Raw genomic sequence first — 14,213 nt, forward strand, 5'->3', positions numbered from 1 at the left:
AATGTTGCATCAATTGTGTTAGTTAGGCGTGCATATACCCACTGGTACTATACGTTATTGTTATTATTTTTTGTTGATGCATTATTTTTTGTTCTTGTTGTTTTTTGTTTGTTTTCCTTCGTATTCATTGCAAAAGTCGCGGATCAAACGTTTTCGATATTTGTAAAGCTTGTGCTATTCATGCACGCATATCGATGTATGTGTAAGCGCGTGTGTGCATGTGAGAGAGATAGTGCGCGTGTGTGTGTTATGTTTACGCGATGTACAGTAATTTGTGAGCTTATCTCTTGCATCTTTTTGGATAAAGCAAACATTCTGAGTAAGTTGCACTTTGATTACGTTTGGAATATGAATGTCGAGAGATCATACGAAAATAGGTGAATTACAAAATATTCAGAAATACATACATGAAATTAACTTAATTGAAATGTAAGCCAAGGCTTGAATTAAATATTGGCAATACATCGTTTGATTTGATTTCATAAACAATTATTGCTGATTATAAACAACATTTACATAGATTGTATATGTATGCATATGCTTTACATAAATTTTTTAATTTTAGTCAATTTGTAGTATTAGAAAGTATTGTCATATGCAGACCAAATCGTGCGATGATCTATCAGAACTTCTTCTTTTTTTTTTTTGGCTTAATAAAAGTGAAAGTTTTTTTTTGCTATAATCCAATTAAAATGATGCCCAATAGTTTCTAGGGCGTGTCTGGCAGAGATTTGGATATACAATTAGGCATTTCTCTTAACCATATTTGATTGAGCCACAAGCTGTGATAATTGTACTATACTCGGGTAGAGAAAGATCTGTGATTATTTATTTATAATTCAAGGTAATTTTCTAATTTGAAAGTCGCTTCTAATTCGAATATATAATAATACAAACAAGCAAGCTTTTAGATCGGCAGTTACATTTGTAGTTCTTAGACTCATAATCAACACTATGGTATATACGACAATAATTGATTAAGTGGTCTACCATCCAATAACAGATCTATATTGTCTATAAGCTTTAATGAGCCCAAGTCTAGGGTCATAACAAGTAATACAATAAATCATGCAATTCCTAGACCAGTTCTATAGATAGTATCTATATATAAATAATTCAGAGAACGTTTATACCATGATATCCAACTGCTCTATCGAACACTTTTTTACAATATACATGTTGATCTGTTTACACATACACATATGTATATCGTGTCGATACCTTTGCCTCATTTATATAACATCTGCAATACCTTAGAAATCGTATCATTATAGTAATAGTAATACCATGTATGATTTCAGAGTATATACTCCATACATATCTACATATACACATATATGAACGGGCAGCTATCCATATCCATGTTTACTGATGTGATCAGAGCGCGGCGCTGTAGAATTCGAAAAGCGCATTAAATTGTATTTTGTTTCGGTGTTGCACACGCCTGTTGCCTGGCTGTAGCCGTAGCTAACCACCCGCCATTACCACCTGCCGCCACCTTCCACCTGCCACCTGCCACTTGCCACCTGCCTCAAGCCACTCGGCGTGGTCTTAGCGATTATTTCTTTAGACATCGACGTGAAATACTTACTTTAATTATTTTTCTTTCGGTATTGCTGTTGTTGTTGTTGTTGTTGCAGTTATTGCCACATTTGAGATTGTTGTTGTTGTTGTTGTTTTTGTTGCTGGCTAACGAAGTTGCGGAAATGCCCTAGAAGTAAACTCAAGCTTACAGAATATAATTTAGTATTATTATTATTTATTTCTTTTTTTGTTTTGGCAACTGCGAGATAATAATTATTATTATTACAACAATAATCGTACGCCAGATAACGGCGCCAAAGGGAATTTCTCCAAGCAAAAACTTTCAAATGCAAAATACGCAGATAAAAACCTGAGCGCCGATAAGAAAGAAAAGCTAATAAAAATTTCTTAATTAAGATACTTTGAAGTGGAGCTGAACAGATTGTTCATGGATGTGCGGTGGTGGCACGCTTAGATTAATGATACAGTGATTATAACACTATATATATGTATATATGTGTATATATGCTAAAAATGTATATATATGTATATCTATTCAGTTGAAGTTTATTTCGACAGCTGAAAGCTTTTATAACTTGGATATGATAAAGACGCTTCAAACGTGACTAGATTGAGGCAGAGTGGAGCGGCAGAGGTAGAGGGCAATATGAATTTGGATTTTAGTGTTATTAACAATACTATTTTTGGCTTAATTTAGGCTAGGCTAGGGTCATAAATTTTTTTTATAAATAATTAGTGCGTACAGCTATACTTGCAATTTACAGGGTATTATAACCTCTGCAATTTAGTATGTTTGAAAGGTACTTTGTATAGCTCGTTATTGATTTTGTATGATTGATATGATATATAGAAAGAAATATATTTTTATATATTATTATTATATTTATATATTTTTATAGACATTTAAATAAAAGAAGAAAAAGCTGAGCTTAAATCTTAGATTAACAATTCGTTCTGGAAAATGAAAACGTGACTTGAAGCAAAATAGAAATGAACCATATGCTAATAATGATAATGATCATCAAAATAGTAGTGTATAGTCGCACACACTTATACACTAAAAAATTCTAGATAAAAATATAAATATAAAGTAGTTTCTGGATATATAATTACACACAGATAAAAAGAAATAGATACGAATTTGTTGATCAACTTAGAATATTGATGATAGAGTAAAGAATAGAATAAATGAAGAAATTTATACAGATCTAAGTAAAATAATAATATATAATAACTTATAATTTATATAACAATCCATGCATATACAGAGAGAGAGAGAGAGAGAGAGAGAGAGAGAGAGAGAGAGAGAGAGAGAGAGAGAGAGAGAGAGAAAAAGAGAGAGAGAGAGAGAGGGAGAGTCTTAGTGCCAGTCCAACACCTTTTCAATTAGGGTCCAAAGCTGCGCAGCCACAATTCGCGATTCGCAATTCGCCGTGCGGTGTAAATCGCATAACGCATTGCAAGTTGAGCGCGGCGTGTTGCACATTGCAGTCCATTCAACTTGCGTGCAGCAGACACAGGGAGATTAAAAAGAAAACAAAAAAGAAGAGGAAAATGCGAGATAAACAAAATACAAATAAAAAAGTATATAAGTCGGGGATTAGGCAAACGCATTCACACACAAGATAAATGGCCAAAAGTGGCAAATGGCCAACTGGCCAAATGGGTTTGTCTTAACGTGTATTTAGTTATTATTTTGCGCCTTACCTGGCGCTAATTAGCGACGCTCTGATCGAAATCTCGAAAGCATGCAGCTTAAATGATATTTATATATATAAATAGAAAAAAAAAAAAAAAAATAATAAATATAAATCAAGAAAAAAAAAAGAGACGCCAAAGAAAAAGTGAAATTTTTTTTTCGGCCGGCTTTGGCTGGCCGCAACTCGTTTTGGCCCGAACCGCGCGCAAACTGAATCGCGTCACGCCCCTCCCTGGGCCGCGCCGTGCCTCCAGCTCTTGAGCCTGGCCATCCTTTTGCTTTCATTGGAGCTAAGGTGCGGGCGATGGCTATTAGCCATAAGCGCGCCGAGCAAATCTCTCGGTCAACAACCGGCTCGAGTCTGTTGCTGTTGTTGCTGCAGTTGTTGTTGCTGTTGCTGTTGCACTTGTTGCCGCTGCAACTTTCCACCAATGTCAATTAAGTATTAAGGCAAAGCGTTTACATACGACATTTTTAACTCGATTGACTAGAAATCGCCGCCGTTGCCGATATCGTTGTTGATGTGGATGTTCATGTCTTTGGCTTTTCATTTTCCATATTAAAGCACAGCTCTCAACAGGTTTTCCCATGCTTTTCATGTTGCTGCGTTGATTGCAGTCGCTGTCATAATTGGTCATTTGTTCACCCGCTTTTGCTAATCCCAGCTGCAATCATTTTCAAATTGATCAGAGTGGATTCTAAAAAAAAGAAAAAACATCAAATAAACAAAATAATAAAATTCTTAAAACTTTTTTCAAGACTTTTCATAAATATTAAAAAAAAAAACAAAAAATTAAAAATCTGCAAGAATGCTGACTATCCCTTAATATTTAATTGGCCACGCCCCAATAGGCGCACTTTATGGCATATCGATCTATTAGTAGATCAGATCAACAAGCACTAATAAGGAAACTGAAAATATAATTTCAATTCCATCCGTAGAGAAGATCAACAGTAAACAGTTATCATCAGATTTTAACTGTTCAACTTTATATAATATTGAGTTTCCCAATCTGAACTTTAGGGTTTATAAGACGAGGTCATACATTGTCAAAGATATTGATAAAAGCTCCCAAATCTCTGGCGCAACGCTAACAATACAAACAGACAGACAGACAGACAGATATACAGCTAGACGAGCACTGCACAAAGCCAATATGCCCCTTTCACTTTTTGAACGAGCATAAAAGCCCCACACAATCAACGCTCTGCAGCCTCCGCACGCATTCCACTAACAGTATATCAAAATACCAAATCAAATACTAAACAGTAAAAATTGCATAAGAATATTTTGTAGTCCGTTGAATTTGGTTCAATTCGCTCAGAGCTGGAACGGCGCATGGCTGCAGCTCGTGCAGCTCGCCCATGAGGCGGCGAGACGGCGGGACGACGAGCTGCAACCAGATGCAACAGGTGCTCCCATTGCAGTTGATGCATCTTCAGTTCTCTTATCTGTGCGCTGCCTGTGAATTGTGCGGTTCTGCATGAAGTTTCCGCCGGGGCTGTGGCAAGTGGCAAGTGGCAAGTAGCAAGTGGCAAGTGGCTGATGTGGCAGCTGTTTGTCTTGTTGCTAGTTTGTTTTGCTTTGTTGTTTACCTGCTGCTAGTTAAGGCTGCTTGTGTATGTGTTTTTTTTCCTACTTCTTCTCTCTTTGCTCTTCGTTTTTGTTTCATATTTCTGAAAGAAAATGTTTTGTTTGCCTTGGACTTTCACGGCAGTCGCCAGTCGCCCAGAGGCCTCCGCTTGATCAACTGATTGAATAAATGAATGAACCTCTGATGCACGCGCATTGGAGTGATGAATGAACACGGCCCTGCGAGTGGCTTATTTGGCAAAGCCTATTAGCCAATTCAGCTTTGATATTTTCATTTCATTTGACTATATAGGCATTTATAGATGTGAGAGTATTGGGAATTGCGTTAGATCTTAGGCGGAAGCTAGTTGATCAGCTTCGACTTCAACTTCCTCTCGGCGGGTCTTGATCGTCAGTCTAAGGTCTAAGCAATTTCTTTCACTTTTGCTTTCTTTTCTATTCGAGTGCGGAAAGTGAAAATTTGTCCGGCTCGTGAAACAAAGCATCGATTGACCCATCGATTCTTGGGGCCCATTTGCATTTGAATGGCGGCTGACGATGATCAAAACGAAGACGACGCGACATCGGCCCAGCTAATGTTGGCTATTGCTACCACATACCGTTATACAGCGCTCAATGCTAGCGGTGTTCTGTTTTTGATAACAAAGCCCAAAAAGTAAAAGTGTCGAGACCGCCCTCCTCCGGCCCTGCCCCACGACCCCTCCAACCGCTACAGCCAGCGCGGCCAAAGTCAGAAATAACTCACAGCAGGGAGAAACCGTCAATGAATCGACTTTGTAGCAATAGGGCAAGAGATTGGTCTATGGTATTTGTATTTATGTATGTATGTATACAAAGTTTATATTTATATACGTATGTATACAAAGTTGTTCTGACTAACTTATTTATTGACTGACTGACTGACTGATTGACTAACTGACTGGCTGATATCTGTTTGCTTAGGTCCGGAGAAAATCACCATTCGCAAATAAAATAATTTCGTTTATCTTTTATCATCTATTTTCAATCTTGTTTCTTGTATCTTGTCTTGTATCTATATCTTATATCTTTATCTGTATCTTATATCTGTATCTCATATCTATATCTTTTTTCTATATTTTGTATCTGTATCTTTTATCTGTGTCTTGTATCTAGTATCTAGTATCTAGGATCTAGTATCTAGTATCTAGTATCTAGTATCTAGTATCTAGTATCTAGTATCTAGTATCTAGTATCTAGTATCTAGTATCTAGTATCTAGTATCTAGTATCTAGTATCTAGTATCTAGTATCTAGTATCTAGTATCTAGTATCTAGTATCTAGTATCTAGTATCTAGTATCTAGTATCTAGTATCTAGTATCTAGTATCTAGTATCTAGTATCTAGTATCTAGTATCTAGTATCTAGTATCTAGTATCTAGTATCTAGTATCTAATATCTAATATCTAATATCTAATATCTAATATCTAATATCTAATATCTAATATCTAATATCTAATATCTAATATCTAATATCTAATATCTAATATCTAATATCTAATATCTAATATCTGATATCTAATATCTAATATCTAATATCTAATATCTAATATCTAATATCTAATATCTAATATCTAATATCTAATATCTAATATCTAATATCTAATATCTAGTATCTAGTATCTAGTATCTAGTATCTAGTATCTAGTATCTAGTATGTAGTATCTAGTACCTAGTATCTAGTATCTAGTATCTAGTATCTAGTATCTAGTATCTAGTATCTAATATCTAATATCTAATATCTAGTATCTAGTATCTAGTATATAGTATCTAGTATCTAGTATCTAGTATCTAGTATCTAGTATCTAGTATCTAGTATCTAGTATCTAGTATCTAGTATCTAGTATCTAGTATCTGATCTAGTATCTTGTATCTTGTATCTGTATTTTTGACTGTATCTGTATTTTATTTTATATATTATATCTCGTATCTTGTATTTTGTATCTCTAATCTCCTATTTTTTCTCTTCTATTTACCTTCTTTATTGTTTCACTGATTGGACTACTATATATATATAAGTGTATATATTGGTATATCATATGGGCAGCTATCGAGCCGTGGTACAGCTTGTAGAACTTTTGCATGTCGCTCAACTCAGGCGTGACGCTGATTCTCCAACAGACTTTGTCCAGGAGTTGAGCCGCTGAAGTTAGTAGATAGTAGTACTAGTTAGTAGCTAGTAGCTACTTGCTAGCCATTAGTTTAGTCAGTCAGTCAGCTCAATGAGCAGGGAGTGCTCAAGTGGGCAGCTGGTGCGTTTCCATTGAGTGAGCCGATGGGGAGCTGGGAGTAGTTATATTTCTTGGTCTTCTTGAGTCGATTGAATGCTTATGGCTCATGTAAAGCCCCTGTCTAGTCGAAAACTTCTGTTTCCTCTGTCAGGTCTGTCATGCGAGCGGCTAGGGCGTGATTCATGCTCAAGCAGCGTAAAGCGTTTTCGTGATTTCTGGTTCAATGGCTCCACTCCGCAACTCTTCGCATCTATAGCTCCATAGCTTCGGTGAATGTCACCGCCCGTATTTCGGGGCCTGATGAAACATGCGCATTGTCCCTCATTCCCTATACAATTTTGTTCGCCTCTTTTGTGTGTTGGCGCGTGTGTGTGTGAGTGTGTTTTTTTTGACAGTCCTCGACCTTCGCAATTTTATTTCTGTCGAGATAATTTCATAATCGCTTGCTCAGATTTTGCTTTATAACGAAGTCAAAGCTCAAATTGAAATGGAAATGGAAATGAAAATGAAGATGAAAATGTCAAAGATGACGTTCATTAGCTGAGGCTGACTTTCGGGCCAATCCACTGACACTTGAGGCCTGCAATTAAGAGACCTCTCCAACTGCGGGCCAAACAAGTTTCAGTTAACACAACAGCGCCGCATTAACAACTGAAGTTGGCCCGCAAGCAGCTGGCTTAGAAAGGCGGCCAGGCCATAAACTAAACGTTTGCCCCAATGCATTTATAATGCAAATCTACATCTATCTATCCACAACAATGTCCATAGTATAATAGATCTGTTTTGACTGCGACTCTACCGCATTTCACGCATCTCCATTCCATATTCAAATTGACACCAATCCAAGGTTGACGCTCGCCGATATCGACCAAAAACAATCGCAAGCAACGCTTGCGACATACCTAGGTGATGTTTAGAAATATATTGATATATATATATATATATGCACATTTTTATATCTGGGTTCATCTAAATATGCATTGTGTTTTATATTTCCGGATTCTTAGTGAATTCTCAACTGAGAATTAGTTCATTAATTTTTTATTATTATTATATGTTTTTTTTTTTTTTTATTTTGCAGCGAATTTGAATGAGGGCACTCAATATAGATATAAATTAGCAAGCTCTCCAACCGACTTGAATACGTTCATATAAATTATACATTTATATACATTTATATATATCATCCATTGAGTATTATAACGACCCTGTCCGAGTGGCCCGATGCTGTCTATAGCAATACATACCTATGTCCCTCTCTCGCTCTCACGCTCTGTCTGTCTCTCTCTCTCTCTCTCTCTCTCTCTCTCTGTATCTCTCACTCTTTCTCTCTCTATCTCTCTCACTTACATGCGGTGAGAATTTGCGAATACAAGTCAAATGAAACGAGAAGCATAATAAAACCACTCGATTACCATTTTTACAACAGCTCTGTACAAGCTACAGCAAGAGGCAATCGTGACGAAATTGAATAGAATTAGGAAAGTTAGAAAACAAACTTTCCCATTCATTACACATTATCACGTCATAATATCATAATATTATATTGGAGTTCGTCTACCATGATATATGTATATAATAATACATATGTATATGTATATTGCTGCCTTGTGTTTTCTTATCTTTTAATTACCTATAATACATATTTACATATTTTATATTTATCAAATTACATAAATTTAAGAAAATCGAATTTATTAGTATTTTTGTTGCTGTTTTTGCTGCTATATATATTTACTTCTATACTTCTTATTTAATAATTCATATGTATATATTTTCAAAATACCGCAAAAAAAAATATAATCTTAGTTTCTCTTAATTTTATTTATTATTTATTATTTTTTAGAAATATTTTTTAACAACTTTCGTTAATATTATAGAACTTCTATGCAAGAAAAAAAACTTCGATAGTTAGTTTATTTTTTTTTAAATTTAATTTTCTAGTCTAATGAAATATGAGTTAATTTTAGCCTGATGGGAGCTAAGCTCCATAGACTTTGTGTCTGTCTATAAAGCCTTCATTATTCCACATTATTGGATGATGATGAGCATGTCAATGAGCTGCGGCTGTCAATTAGCTGAGAATAGAACTGTGAACTCGCAATTTTTGAATGGGGCATGCAACAACAACAACAACAACAACAACAACAACAACAACAACAACAACAACAACAACAACAACAACAACAACGACAACAACTATTTTAATCGGCCCCGGCGGCGGCCCCCAATGATGGCTGTTGTTGTTGCTGTTGTTGTTGACGCGTGCGCAGCGAAGTGAAACATTTGAAATGAGCGCCGCGAGGGCTGCGCAGTCAGTTGGCTGCTGGCAGCGCAGTCGCCGCGACCTGGTGACACGGCAGCAAGCGTGAAAAATAAATAAATAACAATAAAAGCAGAGGGGGGTATTAGGTGGGGATTCGTTGATGTTGCTGCTGCTGCGTCTACCAATGTTGAGCAAACAAAAACAAAAAAAAAAAAAAAAAAAAAAACACACACACACACACAAAATAAAAATAAAAAGAAAAACAAAAACTAACAGCAACATAATGTTGTATAAACTCAAAGCGCGCTTGCATACAATTAATCATCGCAATAGCGTCGACAGCGACGCCGACTGCGGCGCTGGCATCGCAGGTTTGCATAGGGCGCGCTCAACCCTCGCTCGACCAGCACTCAGTCGTTGTTAGAGTCGCAGTCGGAGCCGCAGTTGGAGTTAGTTTCGGATTTTGACCAGCAGCATTTGCGGCGACGGCGTCAGGGCGCGCAGACGTCGGACGGTAGAAAAAAAAAAAAAACACACACACAGAAAACGGAAACCGGAAAGCAGCGACAACGGCGAATATTAAAAAGCAATCAGCAAATTGCGACAGAACAAAACGTAAAACGCGCTCACGAAACGAACGTGAACCTGAACCCGAGCCCCGTTTCCCGAAAACCGGGCGAAAATTCTCGCTAACGCGCAGAGAACAAGAACACGAGCTCAGCCGCAGCAACAGCAACAGCAACAACAACAGCAACAGCAACAGCAACAGCAACAACAACAGCAACAACAACAGCAACAGCAAGAGCAAAATCAGCTCGAACGGACAGCTCCATGCGAGCTGGTGTCCGAGTCGAGCTCGAGCACGAACATGCCCAGCGGCGGGCCACTGTCCGCGGGTCTCTCGGCGCGACCGGTCATCGTTTGGAACGGCGCTCAGTATACGGCGAGCAGCAGGGAATTGGAGCTGGAGCTGCTGCGACGTGATTACGGCTTGGATGAGCGCATGCTGGAGGCGACGCTGGTGCCGCGCTACAAACGCCACAAGCCGCAGGCGAGCGCCAAAAACGCGCACGTGCGTCATACGCGTGCACCGTACAGCACGGCTGCAGCTGCCTCAGATTGGATACTGCGGCAGGGCCATAGCAGCGTCTCCCAAATTAACTTTCATCCCTGGACGGAGCTGGGCGAACGCAAATTCTCGCACTTCGATTTGGTGCCGTGGCGGCGCACGCGCAGCGCCTTGGACTTGAGCTCGGTGGCGGATTACAGTGGGCGTGGCAGCGAGACGCTGCACGTGGCAGAGAAGACGCTGCGCGGCCTCGAGAAGCTCGAGCTGCGCCACAATCGCCGTCGCCTGCAGCGAGCCCGCTCCACGCAGCAGGGTCTGCGGCGCCAGGTGCGGGTGCGTCTCATATTCTCCATTGAGCTGCGTCACAAGCGCATGGAGCTGCTGCGGCAGACGGCGCTGCCGATGCGCGTCTTCGAGCAGCGGTTCGCGATCAGCGAGAACGAAAGCGCCGCCTACGAGCGCATCCTGCTGGACGCCAACGCGGGCGTCGAACAGCACGTCGGCTACTTCAGCAGGCGCTCGAACTCCCAGCCAGATGCTGTCCCGCAGGACGACGAGCAGCAGCAGCTGGTGGTTGACTTCGCCAGCGAAACTGAGGCCGAAGACCCAGAGGCTGAGACGCAATACGCAACCATAGCGAATGCACCGCAGGCCAAGCCACAGGAGCAGCCGCAGTCGAGCGAAAAGAAGCCAGCGGATCAGAGCAAAGTATCCTTCGTCACAGTCGAGGAAACAGCCAAAGCGCAGCCAGCTGCAAAAGTGCCATGTGTCAAGTGTCGCGATATTGCCATCAAATTGAGGTAAAATGTCAAGGGTCGATGTTCCTTTTTTTTTGTTGTTGTTTTTTGTGAGTGTGAACTGCCAGTGAGAGCAAAAGTGAGTGACAATGCACTCAGAGATACCCTGTAACAAGTGTGAAGTGCGCGCGTGTGTTGCTATGGCTATAGCTGTAGCTGTAGCTGTTAAGATAAGTCTCCTATCCATATTCGATTTACTATAAGCTATGCAAGCTGTGATCCCTGATTCTGGCAGCCTGATTTTATGGACTCTTATAACTCGTATAAAGATCAGCTAGCTTGAAGCTGTTTCTATTTATTTTATTTAGTTTCTCTTCAGTTAATTTTTTGCTGCATATCGTGGTAGAGCAGATCATATAGATCAGATAATGGCAGAACAGATCATGATAGATCCAAGCATAGTAGAGTAGATCATTATGGCTTAGATTATGATAGCGCAGATCGTGGTAGAGTAGATCATAGTAGAGTAGCTCATAGTATAGTAGATAATAGTAGAGCAGATCATAGTGGAGCAGTTTATGATAGTTAAGATCATGGTAGAGCAGTTCGTGATAGATCCGATCATGGTAGTGCAGATCATGCTCGAGTAGATCATGGTAGTGTGGCGCAGAGTAGAGCAGATTATGGTAGATCATAGTAGACCAGAGCATGATAGATCTGATCATAGTAGAGTAGTTAATGATAGATTAGATTATGGTATATTAGATCATGGTAGAGCAGATCATAGTAGAGTAGATCATTGTAGAGCAAATCATAGTAGAGTAGATATTGGTAGAGCAGATCATAGTGATATGATAGATAAAATCATGGTAGAGCAGCTCGTGATAGATCCGATCATGGTAATGCAGATCATGCTAGAGTAGATCATGGTAGAGCAGCTCAGCTCAGATGAGCTTGAAGTTGTTTCGAGTGATTAATTTATTTTTAGTTTTATTTAGTTCATTTATTGCAGCTGAGTCAGTAGATCAGATTTTATTCAGTTCTGCTGTATTATATTTTATACCGCATTTAGCTATAGATCTTAACTAGATATAAAATATAGATTTGTTTTTCACTATTTTCTCTATTTAATATTTGAAAAAAAATAATTGCTAGATCTCTTGCAGCTAGATCTCCTTGCTTCGATCAGCAATCACACTGTCAATCAGTTGCTTAATCTATGTTTAGTCTAGGGTATACAAAGTGCTTTGCTCTTTTGCCGGTTTTCATTTAGCACAATAATCATTTGTAATGTTTTTCTTTTTGGGGTTTTGGGGATTTTCATTTGTTTTTCACATTTTCGTACATTTGGCTGACCAAGTGGCCCGCATTCTGTGTGACCGAATTGTGTTCTCAGCTGTTCACCTGCCGCTCAGGGGCCCCTGGTGGCACCTGCTACAAGCAATCGTCTCGTTTTGACAAACTAATCCAAATGTGTTGACGCAATAAAGTGAAAGAAAGTGGCTGGCTTGTGGCGTTCGTTTATTTAGTTTCTTTCTGCGCTTAACTGAAATACAACAACAGCAACGACAACAACATCACTCCATTTGTTGTTGTTGTTGTTGTTGTTTTGCTGCTTCTCTCGTCGCTGCGCCCGCTCTCAATTAATTTGCTGCTTATGTGCGGAGTCAAGTTTACGACTTTTGCCCGAGTTTTGCTGCTGCCTGAGCTAGCGGAAGTGGCGCCCAATCCAAAGTGGGCTTGCCCATGGGGCAAGTGCTGTTGCAATGACTCAGCGGTTGCCCACCGGCTCGACTCAACTCGACCCCGTTAGCTTCCAGCAAATTGGCAAATTCATTTTGGATGTTTTCACAACTTTTGGCACATTTTCCGCAACTCTCGGCAAAAGTGGCCTAAACTGTTGCGTGTTTACTGGCATCAAGTTTGTGTCTTAAGTCTTTCGTTTGCAGCTGCAAAGGCTGCAACAGAAAAATGCAGCAAAAGCGCGCCAAGCGCACCTTAAAAGTATGCAAAGTTTTTTCGTCTTTCACAAAGACAAAGGCCTTGAGATGTTTCAGCTTAGATCGAGTAGCTGTATATGTAGTTGTTGGTGATATTTATAGGGTTTATCAGAAGGTTAGGCTCTATATAATATAATCTAACTGTGTTGTTAAGGTACTATACTTGTATTGTACAGATTCAACGATTAAAATAAACAAAAAAAAAAAAATAATAATAATAAATGTATAGGGTATGAATATACTTATGTAAAGCGCTGTAATTGCATTTACTAATTTACAATTTTAAATTTTTTATATTGATAAGTTATTATCGAACACGTCAAATGCATATGCTCTTAAGCATATGTATAGTTTTTTTTTCGTATATTATAAAAGCTCAACTTAATTATTAATGAATTAAGACTGAAACGAATTTAAGTTTCGATACGAGCTAATCTTTGTTTTCATTTCATTTTGGTTTTATTTTATAAGGAAATATTAAAGGCTACAACTAAAAAAAAAAAAAAAAAAAACAAATAAATAAATAAATAAATATTCGTCAGCCTCAGTAAGTTCCTAGATATCCCATGTGACCTAAAGTAGCTTGTGCGAAAATTCGACCTTAGACACATTTTTCGGATCTAGGATGTACAAAATAGGAGGGTCCAGTCCTGTACTGAACTAATCTGCTTGACTTGGATGTACAGCTTCTTTCATTAAAATAGTAGTCCAAAATGCTGTGATAACACAATACAATTTAAACAATTTATAACAAATATTAAAATATTATTTATATGCAATATTCAAATCATTTTTAATTACTCCATAAATATATATAGTAAATTTTTACTTTAGCAACTTTAGTGCCTGAGATATGAAATTAACTAACTTTATTTGCTCATAAAAATAGTAGTGCAAAATGTTGCATAACAAAATTATATAAAAACACAATATTAAAAAAAAAAAAAAAAAAAAAAAAAAAAAACAGCAACATAAAACAGGAATACTAACGTATTATTTATTAGCTTTTAATTTTTTTCCAAACTAGAGTTTGTGAAAGAAAATTAACTATATC

The 14,213-nt window shown here is 38.3% G+C and overlaps 1 protein-coding gene across 2 annotated transcripts in view; it reads left to right on the forward strand.

Annotated features, from left to right (window-relative positions):
* The window catches only part of LOC6584136 (uncharacterized protein DDB_G0283357), a 41,014-nt gene that overhangs the window by 3,110 nt on the left and 23,691 nt on the right, over positions 1–14,213 (forward strand). The window contains exon 1 of one of the 2 annotated variants that reach the window (XM_032732146.2): positions 10,179–11,222. The exons of the other annotated variant lie outside the window; for it this stretch is intronic. Coding sequence (XP_032588037.1) covers positions 10,222–11,222 — 1,001 coding nt within the window. The 5' untranslated portion in view covers positions 10,179–10,221. Of the gene's footprint in view, positions 1–10,178; positions 11,223–14,213 lie in introns of those variants that run through there. 2 annotated transcript variants of the gene reach the window in all.

This window comes from Drosophila mojavensis, unplaced genomic scaffold (assembly GCF_018153725.1).
Source record: "Drosophila mojavensis isolate 15081-1352.22 unplaced genomic scaffold, ASM1815372v1 contig_136, whole genome shotgun sequence".
NCBI classification, from domain to species: Eukaryota; Metazoa; Arthropoda; class Insecta; order Diptera; family Drosophilidae; genus Drosophila; species Drosophila mojavensis.